Source organism: Dermochelys coriacea, chromosome 12, assembly GCF_009764565.3.
Source record: "Dermochelys coriacea isolate rDerCor1 chromosome 12, rDerCor1.pri.v4, whole genome shotgun sequence".
Classification (NCBI taxonomy): domain Eukaryota; kingdom Metazoa; phylum Chordata; order Testudines; family Dermochelyidae; genus Dermochelys; species Dermochelys coriacea.
The window spans coordinates 24,958,620-24,977,152 of NC_050079.1; the positions used below are offsets into that span (position 1 = coordinate 24,958,620).

At 40.8% G+C, this 18,533-nt stretch overlaps 1 protein-coding gene across 9 annotated transcripts in view; it reads left to right on the top strand.

Annotated features, from left to right (window-relative positions):
- The window catches only part of KCTD15 (potassium channel tetramerization domain containing 15), a 56,453-nt gene that overhangs the window by 29,120 nt on the left and 8,800 nt on the right, over window positions 1-18,533 (top strand). For all 9 annotated transcript variants that reach the window (XM_038368301.2, XM_038368307.2, XM_038368308.2 and 6 more), the window contains 2 exons: window positions 3,230-3,374; window positions 13,248-13,553. In XM_038368301.2, coding sequence (XP_038224229.1) covers window positions 3,230-3,374; window positions 13,248-13,553 — 451 coding nt within the window. The remainder of the gene's footprint in view (window positions 1-3,229; window positions 3,375-13,247; window positions 13,554-18,533) is intronic.

Below are 18,533 nucleotides of genomic sequence, written 5' to 3' on the forward strand. Positions count from 1 at the left end.
TTGTAAAGGACACAGATCATTCTTGTGGTTTCCAAACAGGCATCTTGCACGCTGACTCTCATTTGCCTAAATTGCAATTATTTTATTTATTTCCTATGCTATTCCTTTACTGAACAGGCTGCAAACCATTCCTTTCCATACTGTTGCAGGCTTTGTTTCATCTCTTCCAAAATGAGGCCCACCTGAGTAAGCAAATAAAGTGATCATTCTTTCTAATGTGCAGCTATTGGTAAGCAGGCTCTTCATGGCTTTACAGATCCCCAGGAAAACTGTCATGCAAGGCTTCGGCCTGAAACCCATGTTCCTGTCATTTTCACTGAATTCACCATGTGTCCAGAAATGCTGCTCCTTCTAGCGGATTTCACAAAGCTGTCATTTGCATTTGTGAAATAATTTATGAGGAGGAACCCTTTCTGGGTGCAGCATTACATACTGCAACTGAAGTTTGTTCTTGGAGCCTAAGAGCCTCCTAAAATGTCAGGTAAATCCTTAATCGTTTTTCATTCTGGTTTTGGGGTGGCTGTTAAGTCTTTCAACACTCTGTGAGTTTCCCAAGCAGCAAATTCAGTAGTGAAGAAATATTGCTGAAGGCAATCCACACAGGCCTGAAAACTCGCCTTTTGTTTTCACTACAATAAAAGTCCTGCACTGCGCTAAGACAGCCTAATTGGAAATCCTTTCTCCAATCCTCCCTACGTCTCTTCTTTGTTGACAAACATTCCTCTTTTTATACTGAATAATCTGAAAGCAGCCATTGGATTTCATTCAGTGCGTCTTAAAACACAGAAGAAAGGTTCCAAGGGGTAAGAGATCAAAGCTGCAGCCTTGCTGTAAGACAGCAGTCTTCTGTAGAAGCTCTCAAAGCTACTTTGTCACCAAGCAAATTAATTCAATACAAGTGCAAAATTGAACATGAGTTGTTGTATCAGGATATCTCTTACTCTTTCCAGTTAAACGGAGAGCTGCACAGAAACTCAGTTGGACTCCTTTAGCCCACGTGCATACTTTGTGAAGGAAATTAACCCTGTAGTTAATGGACTAAAATATAACACAGTTCAAAGCGTATATTTAACCTGTAACAACTAAAGCAGATACCCCTAGTAACTTCTAGTAAAATAACAATTAGAAGACAAAATAGTGGAGTATCTATTAAGTGAAAACAAGACGTTTAAACTTTGAGAGCTCATGGAACGATGGGTTTACGCTGTATAAACACTGCAAGGCAAACTTGATTGCTTTTTCTGGTCGATTTGCAAAACTAGAGGTTGAAGGAAATGCAGCAGATGTGTTGTACTTGGATTTTAGGAAAGGATTTGGTATATTTTCATACTTTCGATTGGCTATGATGCAAACACTGGTACATGTATTGATACTAACTGAAGGATTGTAAACACAGGACAAAAGAGAAACAGCAAAATATGGAGTCAGGGTAAAGGCATAGGATTTCTAGTGAAGTATAGCAGAGAATTGTGTCAGGTTCATTCTTATTTAATATCTCCATAATTAATACAGAACACAGTAAATGGCACATTAATTAAATTTGCAGATGATACTAAACTAGAAAGAGCTGGAGACACCAGATTTAGGTGCAACAATGGAGAGTAAAGTGGGCATAGATTGGCAGTGCAATGCAACCTCAAAACAGGCCTGTTCAAATTTGGGCTGCAGACACAAAGGTATCCATCATAGAATATGGAGTTTCTAGTTTCTCTAAATAGCTCTGGTGCACTAGCACCTGGCTTACTGCAGTCAGATCTGGGCACCTCATTATCAGAGAGAGATGGGCAAATTAGGGAGTTCTGGGAAAAGCAAAAAAGATTAAGGAGCTGGAGAGATTATAAGGAAAGGTTAAAAAGGGTCTGTGTATGGTATAGCTTGGCTAAGGGGAGAGTTAATACAAATATTTGATGAGCATTAGTACCATGGTGTGGGAGAAAATTATTTAGGGTGTGCAAGGGGCTACAATGGGGAATAGTGGGAGCATAGGTAAGCTAATTAGCAGGGGAAGTTTTTTGGCGGTGGAATCTAGAGGACCACAGAATAGTCTCCCAGGGAAATAACGGAACTCCCGTTGTCTGGGACATTTAAAACTAAATGTGGCAAAACACTGGTAACTGCAGTAGGAAACTATGATTATCAGGGAGATGGACTTGATTACTTCATAGATGATTTCTGTCTCTGACTTCTATGATGCTGCTTTCAAGAATATTGCATGTGTGTGTTTGTGTAACTATACAAGTTGTGTTATTTCTCAAGGGAAGACAAAGCATATTGTAACCAAACAGTCATTTGTAACTTTGGGGAGGATGAAATCCCAGCCAGGCAATGCCCAGGTCTCTTGCTATGTAGAGTATACTGTTTACAACTTAAAGGAGATAGCAGTGGGAACTAGAATGATGGTCTCATTAAAGAGGAAATATTTAAAACTTTGCATTTTGGTCAGGTTTATGTCTAACCAATTAGCCACCTGGCATAATGTCTAAATTCCTTTTCTTTGGCAATCAAACACGTAAATGACTTCCCTTTGTATGCCTCACCTGGTGAGAAATGACTCCTCTTGGAATACTGGCAACAGGGCCTCAAGTGGAATAGTTGCAGCTTGTATGGCCCATTCCTAACTGTGCAAAAACTAGTTGTCTAAACCATTCTGCCACAGAAGCCTAAATATCTAACACTGGGGGTGTTATGTAACTAACATTGGTTAATTTAAACTGTCTTCTCAAAAATTGAAATTTTTTTTTGCCTAATGAGAACTGACCTGGTGAAAAACATACTGGCTAGAAGGTCAACACAGTTCAATTCAGGATAAGCTGTACATGGTAATTAGGGACTTATTACATAGTTAGCGCCCGGTATTCATATCAGCTATGCCCAGCCTATTGCAGGGCAAAAGCCTTCTAAGCAATACTCCTGTCAAATTTATGGGCCCTGTTTGCAGCCCTTATTGTGATCAATGAGAATTTTACATGAGGAGTGATTGCGAGATAAGGCTCTCTCTCCATCAGTATAGATGTATGTGTGTGTTTAAATAGGCGTATGTATGTAACATCTATCTTTGCGCACATTCTCCTTTGTCACAGAGTTTACAGAATTAAGATACTGCATTAGTATTGTTATCCCTATGCAAGTTGAACTGAGACAACTGAATTGGCTGGACTGTTTCTAAGCCTGCAGGATCTAATGAAATTTTGTCTTTCTTCTACCCATTTTTTTTCTTTTCTTTTTTCAGAATAAGTCGTCTGTTTAATGGCACAGAGCCTATTGTCTTGGACAGTTTAAAACAACATTATTTCATTGATCGAGATGGTGAAATTTTCAGATACATATTAAGTTTCCTAAGGACATCTAAACTGCTACTCCCAGATGACTTTAAGGTAAGTGAGGCCATGTCTACAATCCATTTTTTCCCCATTCTGTCATTTATTTTGGTGTAGGTTTGTTTGTGAGCTTGACCTAAACACAGTTAACTAAATGTTGATGTTTATTGTTAAAGTTTTTAGTAGTTGTGTATTACATTGGGGACTCTATGATTTAATATGATTTAATGGACCAGTGGTCGTCATGGATACCATAAAAAGTTAAACGATGAAGCTCAAGGCTAAATCAGTTTTTCTAAACTAATTTTATTTTCTCACATTTTAAGCTTATTTATCAGGGTATAACAACAATTAAGAAGCGGCAGCAGCAAGAGCTGACATTTACCACAGTTTAATGTTCAGCACCTTAAAGAAATGTTTTATATTTGATAGTTACAGCAATTTAAGTTGTATAAAGTAAAACTGGTGATTTAAAAACCCCCCATAATCTTAAATAAACCCATGAGGATTTCTATTAGACGTAAGTCGTTAAGACATTTTGCTTTCAAGGAGAGATCCCTAACACAGATTGTGAAAGATAAAGTGCTCTCAGGAGAATGCAATTTTTTGAAGGGATTCTATGGAGCAATACGTTTTGACTGTTTGGTTGTAGATAATGACAACTTGGCTAATTCTCGATGGTTGAGTGGTGAGACTTAATCTCCTCCTAGGTGATTTATTTATATTTGGATTGGCAAAAACAAATGCCCTGATATATCCAGGCATGTGTCCAAAAATTAAAAGACAACAGGATCCAAAAGGTAGTGTACCAGGTCACTGACACCACAATTAAATAAGAATATATCCCCATTTGGAGTTGGCAAACTTGCCTCTGGAAAGGGGAATGCTCCTAGATTTTCAATAAAATTTCAGCTTTCATGTATAATTAGATAGGGCACATAATTTGGTCATGATGGAGTCATTCCTCAGATGGGAATCATCACTAGTTTTGAATGGGAAGTATAACCATTCCCCCAACCTAAACCAAATCTCAGCCATTGCTGTACAAATAAGGTATTTTTGTTTTTTTTATATAGCAAGCATAATCTTACATGGCCCCGGCTCCAAGGAAGTTACTGTTTAAATTGGCCAGACATCAGAGTGCAGACACATACTATATGATGAGAATGGAGACTGGAAGATCTGGTCTCAAAGCAGTGGCAAGGTTTTGGCTCTCGTAGATTATTTGTTGAAAGGCTTTGCACAAGAAATGTGGTCTTCAGCACTCTGTATGCAGAGAAGGTGGTTGTTTGGCGCACAAGAAGTGAATTGTCTGAGTGTAGAAAAGTGTGAAAAAGAGGGAGAAGACTAAATGGAGTAGTTGGGGTGGAAGAGCAGAAAGGCAGATGGAGAAAATGAGAGAGGATATGCAGATAGGAGTGGAATTTGGCCAGGACCATAAAGCTAAGGGCCGCAAGCACTTTGTGGATGATGAGAAGGAGCCACTGAAGGGATCTGAGCAGAAAAGGGTCATAGTACAAATGGCAGGAGAGAGAGATGATTTTAGCAGCATATTTTGGATAGAGTGGTGGGAGCCAGCCAAGGAAAATTGGGAGGAGGAAACTGCAGTAATTGGGAGAGAGGATCAAGGCATTGTCAAGGGTTTGGGAGGATGGATTTTAGAGATGCTGTACAACAAGAACCAAGGGGATGTGAGAATGTGTATCATCAAAGTGTATGTCAGCCTCAAAGAGGCTGTGGCAAGGCTGGAATTAGAACTCAGGTATTCCTAGCCCCAAGGACCATGCTCAGTCCACTGTTCCATGCGGCCTTCTTGGATGGGGTTAATTGTATTTTTAATTTATTCCTCCCTGAGATAGCTCTAAAGTAGACCCCAGGGTAATGAAGGCTCAGAAAACAAAAAGTGTTGCTAGGTAGGGAGTAACTCAACAAAAAATGCAAAGAAGAATGCATTGCAAAGCTATGCACTGTAAAACTGCACTGTAAACAGTTTTGAGTTTTCAGAAATCTTGTAATTTTTCCAGTGTGATTAAAGTAACAGAAGAAAACAATCAAAGGCTGCAAATGGAATCTTTTGGTGTTCCTAAATGCAAAACATTATTTAAGTTATAAAAACCTTACAGGTTTTCCAGTGAGACTTGCATTAAATGTTTTTTTATGTCAAACAAAGCATTATCAAGTGTTTTGAATATTTATTAGTTTTTTACCCCTTTAATTTAATCAAGTCGTTTAGTAGCCTCAAGGTTAAGCCAAGTTGCTTTTCAACTTGAATTGCTACTCAGATTGTTATTTTGGAAAATTTGGAATGTTAGTACCGCACCAGTGTTTTTGTGTTTTCTATTTAAGTGTTGTTTTCAGACGGAGTTAACACTGAAATGCAGAGAAGGTGGAGTATGTGTTCCTAGGCTAGTGTTTCTTTATTATCAAGTCTGACTGGTGTGTTTACGGTGAATATTAACTAATAAGGCAAGACTTGAAAGTATTCTGCATCTTACAGGTCTCCCTCCTGAGATCAACATTCCTAACTGATTATACAGTGTTCATGGTTTTGTGGATTCTAAACAGTGTACAGTGATGCTTTAGACATTTTGAAATTATTATTAATTGCTGGGCTTGATTTTCCCTTGCATCCAAGCTCTGCTCAGCACAGAGATTGAGGGCAGGCAGGGAACTGGTTAGAGATCCCTGATTCTGCACCAGCCCAGCCTCAGGGAGTCAGAGCAGCTAGGGGCTGCTCTCACTTAAGCCACTGGCCTAAGATCCATAATGCTATGTCTCCACTGCAATTGAAAACCTGCAGCTGGTGCGTGCCAGCTGATTCAGGCTTGCAGGGCTCGGGCTAAGGGGCTGCTTAATTGCAGTATAGATGTTTGGATTCAGGCTGGCACATGGGCTCTAAGGCCCTGTGAGGTAGAAAGGTCCCAAAGCTTCAGCCCGAATGTCTACATTGCAGTTAATGTAGCCTGAGCCCCACAAGCCTGAGTCAGCTGGCACAGGCCAGCAGTGGGTTTTTAATTGCAGTGTAGACATACCTCCTTTGGTATGCTCTCTGTGCCAGGGAGGAGTGGCTGGATTTATGCCACCAGGAGGATCCCCTCCTCCAGGGGAATTTTCCCCTGGCCAATTGCAACCAGAATTTAGCCCCTTTGTACTGCTCAGGGCCTGTTATTTATACTCCAAGCCCCCAGACAGAAATGGGGCCAATTGTGCCAGGCATTGTACATACACGCAGAAGGATTATGTCCTGCCCAAAGAACTTAGTCTCTGAATAGACAAGACCAGCAAAGTGTGAGGAGAGGAGGAAGTGTTCTTGTTTCTATTGAACAGGAGGAGCAGAGGCACAAAAAGCTAAAGATGTACCCAGGAAATCTGGGATAGAGTCTAGAATGGAACCCAGATTGCCTGCAAGCAAGGGTGGCACTGTAACCACAAGGCCAACCTTCCCTTTGCCTTGATAGAGCCTTAAAATTAGTGTGGCCAAGTCTAATGTTGTTTGATATCAACTTAACCTTAATTAATTACCCATGGTAGCAATATGCAGTTGAGCATGGAACTGGGAGGGAACTCATTCAATGACCAGAGATTCATCGTGCTGCTACAGGAGCCTAGAACGGTTGAGGACAGAAGGCAGTAGGCTACCCCCTCCAAACAAACACAAGCAAATACAATCCCAGGGAACATCGCCATTTCAGACTGTGCAGAACAGGTGATACAAAAATAAAGATCATCTCTAGCCAGCAGTAAGGCAAGCAAATTAGAGGTGTCTTACAGTGTCTTAGAGGTGTCTTACAGTCTCTGGCAGCCAGCTCTTTACTCACCGTGAATAGAGATTTATTCCACAAGTAATCCCACTGACTCACTGGGGGTAGAACCGAGCCGTGAATTCCCCACCCCCAGTGAGATATATCCGTTGAATCGAAGAGATGAACATGACCTTTAGCAAATGTGAAATCTGCAACAGATTATCCAGAACACTCTTCTACTAGATCACGAGCAGAAAGATAAAGTGTTTTGTAGAAAGGCGGACCGCTGTCTCTTAAGAAGATTCATAGATGCATAGATACTAAGGTCAGAAGGGACCATTCCGATCATCTAGTCCGACCTCCTGCACAGTGCAGGCCACAGAATCTCACCCACCCACTCCTACGAAAAACCTCATCTATGTCTGAGCTGGTTTAAAATCGTGGTTTAAAGACTTCAAGGAGCAGAGAAGCCTCCCTCAAGTGACCCATTCCCCATGCTACAGAGCAAGGTGAAAAACCTCCAGGGCCTCTCCAATCTGCCCTGGAGGAAAATTCCTTCCCAAGAAGACTTGTCAATCATTCTTTCCAGCTCTAAACATTGTCCTGGGTACCAATGAATGGCCAGTGTGTGTGTGTGGCCCACTGCCCACTGTTCATAGGTTCCCTGTTTCAACTGATCTAACAGATTGTACCATCACTTGGTAGAAACAAAGGTGAGGAGCTGTGATTCCAGAGGGGATTGATAAAACAGACCTGCCAATAACCAGCCAGGACTGAGAGGTCTGAAACTGCAGTTCCCTGAAAGAGAGGAAAATCACATGCACACGAACACACTTGCTGAACGGCCCCTTATATTGTTTCTCATCAGCCCCCCGCCCAGAACTGTGAGACAGTGGAGTTTTCTCACAAGCCTTCCAGCAGTGGGAGCCACAACAGCCCTCCTCCTCTGCCGAGACCACCATCAGTGTCCCTCAGAGAAGCAGCTGATAGGAGCATGCTCTGAATGGTTTAGTTCAGCACCAGGGCTGGATTTAGGGGCAGGCGACCGCCTGAGGTGCCAGGCTTGGGGGGCAGTGGGCTGTTTTTGTTGTTAGCAACAAAAGGGAAAATAGAATGTTTGAAGTTATATGTTCCAAGTATTCCGTATGTGGATTCATTTTTCACTAACATCCTAGAATGTTCTGGACCTTTGTAGAATCTCATGGAATCTTCCAGACTTTCTGAAAAAGACATTTTCCTTGAACTTTCTAGAACATTGTCAGCCATGCCCTTGCAGGTATATAAGAGGGAGGGCATTGCCAGTCAGTTGTATATGACAGGGATAAATCATGCATGCAAATTCTGCATTGAAGTCGTGAAATGGGCTACAAATAGAATAAAAAAATATAAGGTATTCAGAAGTTTAACAAATGGAGGGGGAGCACCAGTTGGTCTAGGGCCGGCCGTTGAGCACATTTCCTCTGTCTTCAGACATTAAGGGCCACATGCGACCAGAAGCATAGTGCTGGAGTCAGGGCTGTGCACTGGGTATCACAGGAAGATGGAGAGATAGAAATCCTCTCTGGCGGGGCCTGACAGGGGAGACAATATTAGACAATAAGGTCATCACCCTGTCCCTTTCTCAGGGAGGACAAAATCCACATCATGGGCCCATGGTAGGGTGGTGGGGGCGGAAAGGACTTTAGATCTGATTTCTGTGCAGGGACTGTGTTTGGAACCCTGCCCTGCTGCCCAGCAGGACCTCCTTGGTTCTACTGCCAGAGCCTTCCTGGAGGTGGGCACCAGATTTGTTCCTAAAAGCATACACTGCCCTTTGCTTAGCAACAAGATAAATCTGCAGCAGCCTGTGGTCTCTTCTGAGCCTGGGTTTCTGTGTGGCAGCTGAGCCTGTGCCATTATGGTAGCCAAAAAAACAACAACAGCAACTTTAGCTAGTTTTGTTTGTGTAGAATGCTCCTGCTTTTGGGTGTGCCTCAGACTAGATTAATATATTCCAAGGCCAGATGGGACCATTGTGATAATCTAGTCTGACCTCCTGTATAACACAAGCCATAGAAGTGCCCCCAAATAATTGCTAGAGCACATCCTTTAGAAAAATATCCACTCTTGATTTGAAACTTGTCAACAATGGAGAGTCCACCAGTTAGTGAGTTGTTCTAATAGCTAATTACCCTCACTATTAAAAATTGACACCTTATTTCCAGTCTGATACAAATACACATTTATGAATGATGGGGCTCCTTTAACAATTTCCTGCTTATCTCATAAAGAAAAGGAGTACTTGTGGCACCTTAGAGACTAACAAATTTATTAGAGCATAAGCTTTCGTGAGCTACAGCTCACTTCATCGGATGCTGTAGCTCACAAAAGCTTACGAAAGCTTATGCTCTAATAAATTTGTTAGTCTCTAAGGTGCCACAAGTACTCCTTTTCTTTTTGCGAATACAGACTAACACGGCTGCTACTCTGAAACCTGCTTATCTCATGATATGGTGACTGGCAAGATAAACCGAGATTTTTCTTGTAATCTCTGTGGGACTTCACAGTCGGGTGTTGAACTAATGCAGTCTGGGCCAGCTTCTCCCCCATCTTGCACTGTGTGTCAACGGTTGTCCCTAGACACGCGCAGCTCTGAAGAGTAGCATTTTACACCCACTTTGCAAAGGTAAATGACTACATGGGTGCAAGACAGTGAAGAATCAGGTCCTGGTGCCTGCAATTGTGAATTTCTTTGTTACTGATTTTGTTGAGAGTCTCTTCCTCCACCCCATCAATCCCCCAAAATTATTAACATTCCTTAGTGACGGTAAGTTGACCAGACAATTTGCCAACCACAGACATGATATCAAGTATTAAACAGTCGCCAGGTTTTAAGTTACAGGAGCAAGACCAACTGCAAAATCTATATTTGTTCCAGTTTTTGGACCAGTGCATGCTGGTGATGAATAGGTGAAGCACTATGGCGAAACTTGCATTGCTGCTGTGGTGTGAATTAATAGAGGACTTCACTCTCATGCGCAGTCAGTCATTAAATTCTCAGTTTAAAAAATGACATTTTATTGAACTTATCTTTTTTGGAAAATGACAGGCAAAACACTCCCTTCGCTGCCACTTTCGGAATCCAAGGTAGATAAATGGTGCCATGTAATATTACAGTCTGAGTTGGTAGTTGAGGGAGGAAATGATTTCCTGTTTTTGTTGTTGTTGTTGCTTTAAAAAAATTTTGAATTGGTGCAAAAAACAGGAAGTTGAAACTGTTGTGTGCGCACATGTCTGTGTATGTGTATGTGAACTTTTATAAATGAAACTAACTTTTGTTTTTAATTCAGGTTGTGTGTGCAATTTGTAGTGTGGGCTGATCACTGTGGGTACAAAAATGAAGGAGTTATTTGAGTCTGAACACTGGTTCCTGGCTTAACACAACTTTTTTTTTTTTTTTGGCTAATCACAGAAAACTGAAGGATTGAAACAATATCTTGTTGGCTTTTTTGTCTTTATTAAGCAGCATATAATTAGAACAAATGGTGAGTTAGCAAGTGGTTACTAAAGACTTAAATGTAATGCCATGGGCTAACAGATGGCTCTAGGAGGAGATATCATGATCCCAGAGTTTGTTTGCTCTGTAATGTTACTATATCCCTGAAGGATGGAGCTGGGGACTGTTGCACTTCTGGATATTATGGGCCTGGTCCAAAATCTGTAGATGTGGAAAGACTCCCTTTCAATTCAGTGAACTTTTCATCAGGCCTTAGCTGAGTGAGAGACCTACATTCACTTTCAGAATGAAGGAGAGATTTACACAGTTCTGTAGCCTTGCTGTTTTTGATAATGAAGCTCATGTTGGATTTTCATCTTTTGGATATTATTACAGGTTAACATGCAAACATAACCCTCTGCTTTGCCCTCATAAATAGTATATTCTTTCATGATGAACATGTGCAAAAATAAACCTAGGGCTAGATTCAGGAGCAATTGAAGTAAATGGGAGACCAGGGCCCTGTGTACATATGTGAAATACTTGCATTCCCTCGTGTACAGAGCTGTGACAGGCTTCCACGTGAACAAGACTTCAGATGTTTTACATGCAGATTATTAGTCCCTGTAGATTTAGCCTAATCCCTTGTGCATTTCAATTTAATGTTCAGGGAATTCTGCAAATGTTGGAGGGAGAAATGAGAATGGCTCTGAAATGGGTATTTGCTTCTGAATAAAATAATTCATCATCCAGGTTCATTTCGGGAATGTATCACAATGGAATGAGTCCAAAGAGTGATGCATAATAAGGATTACAGTGTATGGAAGTAAGGCTCTTACTTTACCCCAGATCAGGTCATCCTCTGCTGCTCCTACCGTATGCCCATGCATGAATCCGATGTTCTTTGCAGCACTTCTTGGCTAACATTGATGTGGTGCCGTGTCTGCCAGCGCACGTCTCCTTTTTCTTTAGTCTCCCTTAGGATCCATTCCCGCAAGGTGATGAACATCTTCAACTGCCATGGAGGATGCTGGGGACTGGAGTGATTCAGTCCCTAGGAGGAGGCCCCCTCAGGACTTTGAAGGCTCACTGCTTTGCATAGGAACTGTGATGGTTCCATTTGCTTCAGTCTTCTGCCCCTGATAGTGGCCTATGCTTGATGCTATGAAAGAAGGAAAAGCAAACTCACCCCCACAATTCATTTAGCCAGTGCATACTCCCCAACCCCAGCAAGCTTCTGCCAGAAGCCAGGAATTGGAGATACACTAGCACAAGGGTAACTGTTAAGTTGCCGATCCATATATCTGTAGACCTTCATCGAAGGCAGCTGCGTTGCAGTTCCAGATTTGGCCCTAACAGTCAAATCTTTTATGGACATTGCTAAACTCTTTGCTTCAGTGATACCTTGGGGCAGTGGATTGTACTGGTGGATTACATGCAGTTTCAAAGTAGCACCTTGCTTCTAGGCAGAGAGTATTTTCTGGTGGTCAGAGCAAAGGACTCCAGGGTTCTATTTCCATATGTTGGCTGAAGAAGCCATTTATCCACCGTTCTGTAGCATATCCATTTGAAAACATGTATAATACTTACATGGGGCTGTTCTGAGGGTTAGTTAATGATGATTCTTCACATGAAAGGTGCTAAAGTCCAAGAGTCGTTTATTATTATTTTTGTCACCCTCTCTCAATCTTTTCTGTTTTTCCCTTTCCAAACTGAATGTAGAATTTGAGATGGGGATGCACAAGCCCCACCCCTCGCTGTCTCCCAGCACTGTCTTATGCTCTGGAGAGGGATCCTGGCTAGCATCTGAAACTGTGTTGGCACCACTGCTTGCCCAGGAATTGGGGGCTGCCAGCACCCTTTCCCTCAGCACGCACTAGTGCCCTTAGTCTGGGATGGAGAAAGCCATCGGAAATGTTTGCTGAAAAGAAGTTAGTAAGCATGTGCCGAAATCACCTCTCTCAATTAACTGAGCTGTTTTAATTACCCAAGGGAACAAATCATATGATGGACAAATGGCTGGTAAAAAGTATTTGTTTAAAAGATGGCTAAGTGACCAGAGTACACATGAGCTTGCAGCCACGCATATGCTTATTGCATTATTGTAACTTACCAGGTCCCAAACTACGTTTTAAACATATTTTTGTATTTTTAAGAAAATGGCTGCTGGGCCATTTCCTTGTTATGCTGCAGATTTAGCCTGCAGGAAGTTTTCACAGCTGAGTTTAAAACCACTAAAACTGGGAGTTTAAAATGAAAACCTGGCGGGCTTATCTCTCCATGGTAGCACTTGTACGAGCTGCAACAACAAAGTTAAATACGTATCATTTCAGGAGTTGTGCAAAGAGTAAAGAATAAGGCTCTGTCTCTCTCCTCTGACATCAGCAGGCCCTGCTTATTGCAACCAGTTATTTTGATTGCTTAATCCAAAAGAAAAGCCTTTTGACATTGAGCTTGTGGGATAATAAACATGAAAGAATGATTCAGAGCAATGGGAAGTTCACAGTCTGTTCAAGAAGATTTAAAACTCTAATATAGTATGGCTTCCTTTGTAGGTGTTACGTAGTAAAAGAGTAAGATAGTTTGGATACCTGTTGACTTTGCACTATTGCTGACAATACATAAGCCTAAGTAGGTCACAGGGGAACAATATTCATTTTACACAGAGAACCGTAAACATTTCTTCTGTCTCCTCTTTTTTTCTTTTTATAGGACTTTAATCTTTTATATGAAGAAGCAAAGTATTACCAGCTGCAGCCAATGACTAAGGAACTCGAGCGATGGAAACAAGAGAAAGAACAAAGGAAACATTTCCAGCCTTGCGATTGTCTGGTCGTAAGAGTGACTCCAGATCTCGGGGAAAGGATTGCACTGAGTGGGGAGAAAGCTTTAATAGAAGAGATCTTCCCTGAGACTGGGGATGTCATGTGCAACTCTGTAAATGCAGGCTGGAACCAAGACCCAACCCATGTTATTAGGTTTCCTTTGAATGGATACTGCCGGTTGAATTCAGTGCAGGTAATGGCCTTTCAAGCAATGCTGTCTCATGTTGTAACTTTTTTTATTTCATGTTCAGTTATATGCAGATTATTTGCTTCTGCTCAATTACCTATTTTTTTGCCCAGTGAGATCACAGTCTTTCAGGTTTCCTAAGTCTAAGCAGAAATAATAGATTTAGATTTTGTGTATGTTAGTGCCATGCTGGTCTCATAATACTGTTATACTGATAAATGCTAATTTTTTCATCAATGTATAGCCCACAGCAGTTTTTCCCTCCAAAGTGCCCCTGGGAAGAAGGAAAGTTCCAAAAACTACAAAAAAAAAAATCTCCATGCCATTTTATAGAAAATGCAACAATGTGTAAATGCATAATTTATGTCTCACTCATAATTAAATGATGGTGCCTGCGGGATGGACTTAAAAAAATTGATCTCTGCACTTTTTTTTTTTTCCAAAAGGATGTTCTATAAAAATTGCCCAGAGTATTTTAGACAAAATGTATTTCATTTTCTACTCAGAATTTTGACATTAGGATTAAAATTAAATATATGAAACAAAGAATGATAACTGGACTGATAGGTGGATGGAAGTGGGAATAAATACGTGGCTGGTCTTTAGGCAGTTGTCTTGGGGGCTACAACTGGTCCATCATAGGGAATGACACATACAACTGTGGGCAAAGCTGCAGAAGTTTGTAGTAGTCCTTGTGCTGAGTGGAAAGAACAGTGCTGGTCATGCTGTTAACACAGACATTAATTAGTCCAGGCAAAATAAAGTTCTCTTATTTTGAATTTATATCTTTAAAATATTTTGCAAGGAGGATGTCTGTCTTCAGTGATTTTTATTATGAGAAATGAAGCCTTCAACCTCTGGGTGATCGGTTCCAAAGTTATTAACATCTATACCTTTGGGAAAGACTTTGAGGTCTGGGGTCATTTCCTAGTGGACACTCATTCACAAAACAACTGGTACTCTAAGCAATCTGACGAGAAAGGCCAGGCAGGAATGGACATCCAGACTTTACAGAGCTCTAGTCTAGCCTCCTAGAGGTGGTCCCTTCACGCGAGAGGAGTGGCATATAAGCAGGGCAGCGTAAAAGCTTGCACTGCCACCACTGAACCTGGTCTGTGACTAAACAGAGGGTTAGTCTCCCAGGCTGCCAATCTAGAACATTTTCTGAGCACTAAATATGTTGAAAACATTCCGACATATAATAATATATGCAGATTTGCTTTAATAATCTGTATTTAACATCAATAAGTTTCCTCTTTAATTAAAGTTACTATAACAACATTCCTTGATGCGTTCTGCATTAAACCTGTCTGAAAAACAGATCTATTGGCAAATTTTGGTTTCACACTAAACACTCCTAAATGTTTCATTCAGTTCAACTGATGAACTCAATGCCCTTGGCTAGTTTTGCAGAGGTGCACGTCCATTTTCTATTTGAGTGAGGTTTACACTGGGTTGGGTCACATTCTGACCAAACAAAATGGAGTCCCCAGAGGTGGGTCAAAGACAGGGCCATTGCTGGTGATGTAGCATTTTAACAAGTTTTCTGCATCACTGAGGAAGGGGGTATCTGCCGTCTAGATAGGTTGGGTGAGTCAGTTTAAAGGTGTTAGTGCAACTCTCCTAGTGCACATGGTGTATGTGCCATGGTTAGGTGCATTAAAGACACTGAAAAATAAAACAATGAAGGCTCATGACAAACCCAAGAGTGCACTGTAAGCACAAAATCTAGGGAGAGGTCTGAAGGCATTTGTTTTGGTAGGCTGGTTGTGGAGAGTAGTGGCACATAGAAAAGCAAAAAGTAACTTGATCATACTGCACATTCTTTAATGGGACGCTTGTTTTCAGTATTAGTTCATTCCAGTACCCCACATTCCTGGTTGACACATAGCATTTATTATTGCAACATTTATGAATTCTTTGGAACTCATACAAATTCTTTCATGAAATGATGTTTCATATCAAGGACTCATATGAAACTGTACATGTAAAACAAATAATGTCAACATGTTAGTGGATTATGGCCAAAAATAATAGCAGCCCTCAATTTAAAATTCCCATTTGTATCTGCATTTGGAGTATAAAGTTTTCCTATAATTGAAGTTATTTTTTTTAATGTTCTGACAACAGGACTTAGTGAAATATATGAATATACTTCAGAGAAAATGCTGTGAAAATTGTGTATGTTGAACATTTCAGTACTTTATAATTAAGACCATATTTATTAATATCACTCTGCAAAATTTAAATGAAATGCATTAAAGTATCATATTTCTGTCTGGAGACCTTCCCAACAAAATAATAGCTCATGTCTCTGTGCGTTTAGAGTGCCTGGCAGAGAGACTATATTAAATCCTAACGTAATTGCACTATTTCATATTGATTATGGGAAATGATAGCTGAGATTCATTTACTTTTTGGCATATTGTCTTTGGATACTTAAAGGAAAGTAGCTCAGATTTTATTCTATAGATACGTTCATATATTTGCCATCTTACTTTTTAAAGCAGTATAACATATACTTAGGGCCAAGTTTGCAAAATATGGCTTCCACTTATCCATGTGCAAGAGCACTCTCAGCCTCCTGTGTGCACTAGGAACTGCACACACAGTGGTGTGCAACGAGCATGCACAGATATTGTAGACATGCAGTGGAGGTAGCATTCTGTAGATTTTGCTCATAGCATTCAGTATAACCTAATGCAAGATGCAGTTAAAATAGTACAATATTTAAACATTGCAGCATTGTTACAGGATTTGACCCATTTTGCTTTTTGCTCAGAAAATTGATGATATGTGCATTTTTAACACAAAGTTACAGCCTGCAGTCTAGTCCTCCAAGCACACAGGTAGCACAAATGTTATGACTTTGTTCTATGTGCAGTGTTTTAAAGCTGTAATGTCTGTCTGGTTTGTGTGTTTTTATATAGCTGGCTCAGTAAAGAAGAGCCTTATGCTAACATGCAGCTTGCCATACCTATGGACTAAGCCAACAGCATCTCAGCACTAGTTTTGCATTATAAGCAAATTGATTTTTTTAAAAAGTTTGTAGTAAAGATATTGACATCCATGCCAACACTGAGCTTTGACCTATTGAGCCCACCTCTCTCATTCCAGTTAAATGGAGACCCCCTACGTCATGCAGCACCTGCTGTAAGGGTGGACTGATTCTTATCTCCACCCTGCCTAGGCTAACTCTATTAAAAATAAATCCCAGCCTGTGGCTTCACCTACAACTCCTCGATACCTTGATCAGAGCTCCTGATCAAGTTACTGGCATCTCACTTCTGTCTTAGAAGGGGCAATGCTGACAAAATAGTACTATGCCCTGCATCCCCTTCTTGCCCCTAGTCTGCTTGTATCCCAGCTCCCACCTCTCTTCATTTTTGAACAAAGGGGGAGGACTTTCATTTTTTTAATTATACGTTTACCCCAAATTTTCCCGCTTTCCTTTAATGTCTTGTCTGTTGTTTTCTTTTCAATTGCTGGGATAGCTTTTCCTCCCTTCAGTTGTAATGGTTTCTTACGTACATAAACTCTGTAAAAAACAGGGCAAAAGTCAGTGAGATTTGGCAGATGTAACTTTATTAGAACACAAATCACTTTGTTCCAGGGCCAGACGGAGCTCCCAGGGCAAACTGATTCAGAGCAGACTCCATGACTCAGGCAATGCTGTGCTAGAATGAGTGTTTCCTTTTCTTTGCCAGTCTTCAGAAGCTAGGCTAGTGAGCACAAGGCTTTAGTTGCCTTCCAAAAACTCAACTATTTGAACTGCTGGTGGCTAATACTAGAGTCTTCAAAGGAAGGCTCCTACAGATGAACAGCAGGGACATACTACACTGAGTTCACATCATTGGCCAGTCAGATTCAGTGTTCTGCCTCTGGAGAAAGCAAGCAAAAGAAGCAACATCCTCAAGAATGCCCCTCGTCATTAGCATGGGTATGTGCGTAGGGGGCCAGGGCAGAAGTCTGGCATGAGATTCCTTTTTATTCCCCCTTTTAGCGATCACTTCAAAAGCCTTAAAGCATGAGATTTGATGGCACTTGTAGTATGCGAGCAAAAAAAAAAATCCATCTAATATTGTCATTCATTTCAAGGTTTAAAAAGAAATGGTTTCTTTTCTGTAGTGTAGATCCTGTACAAACATAGTATGGGTTTTCTCCTCACCCAATATTACGTACTAAAGTTATGCTTATTGCATTGTTGGACAAAGTATCTAGTCAACTGAACAATTTTTAAAATAAGGCAACAACATGGCCCGACAGTCCTCCTGGTAAATTATTCAATAGATCATGCCAGGACTTAGCTTTAACTAGCTAAATAATCAAGCTCAGTTTTTACTGCTGTGGACTCAAATGTCCTGGTTCTCTGACAAGGTGATTTACATGATACCTATATTATGAGAGAGATGTACTCTAAGAATAGTACAATCTGTGCACCCTTGGTGACATTTATAGGTAGCAAAATAGGTAGGAACAGTGTTTCTTGTCTGTAAAGTAAGTATTGTGTCAGTTCATTTTAAACAAACTAAAAGACACTATTTCAAAGTTCTAGTCTAACATTAATTAGCATTTCCTCTGTGGATCATTTCTGTGGCACTTTGGCTGCATAGTACTTGGCCTAAAGAATATTCATAGTGTAACACTGCAAAGGTTTGGCTGGAAGAATATTTGGATGCAGATTTCAAATATGCGTGTGCGGATTTCTTTTGCACTGTTATTCAGGAAATCAGGGCTAAGCTATTCTTCCATTTACTCCCGTGTTTCCCCACTCAACTCAATGGGGTATAGCAGAGGACAGAATCTTGTTCTGCTCCGACAATGGCAGTACATAGACATTGCCTGGCCTATTTGGGAGACGCATGAGGAAACTGCCTTAAGTCCATTCTTCCCATACTGATATGTCATTGCTGATGCCTAAACAACTGCTGCTAAACAACACTCTCGGCCCATATGAAAAAGAGTGTTCACCGGATGTTCCTATCT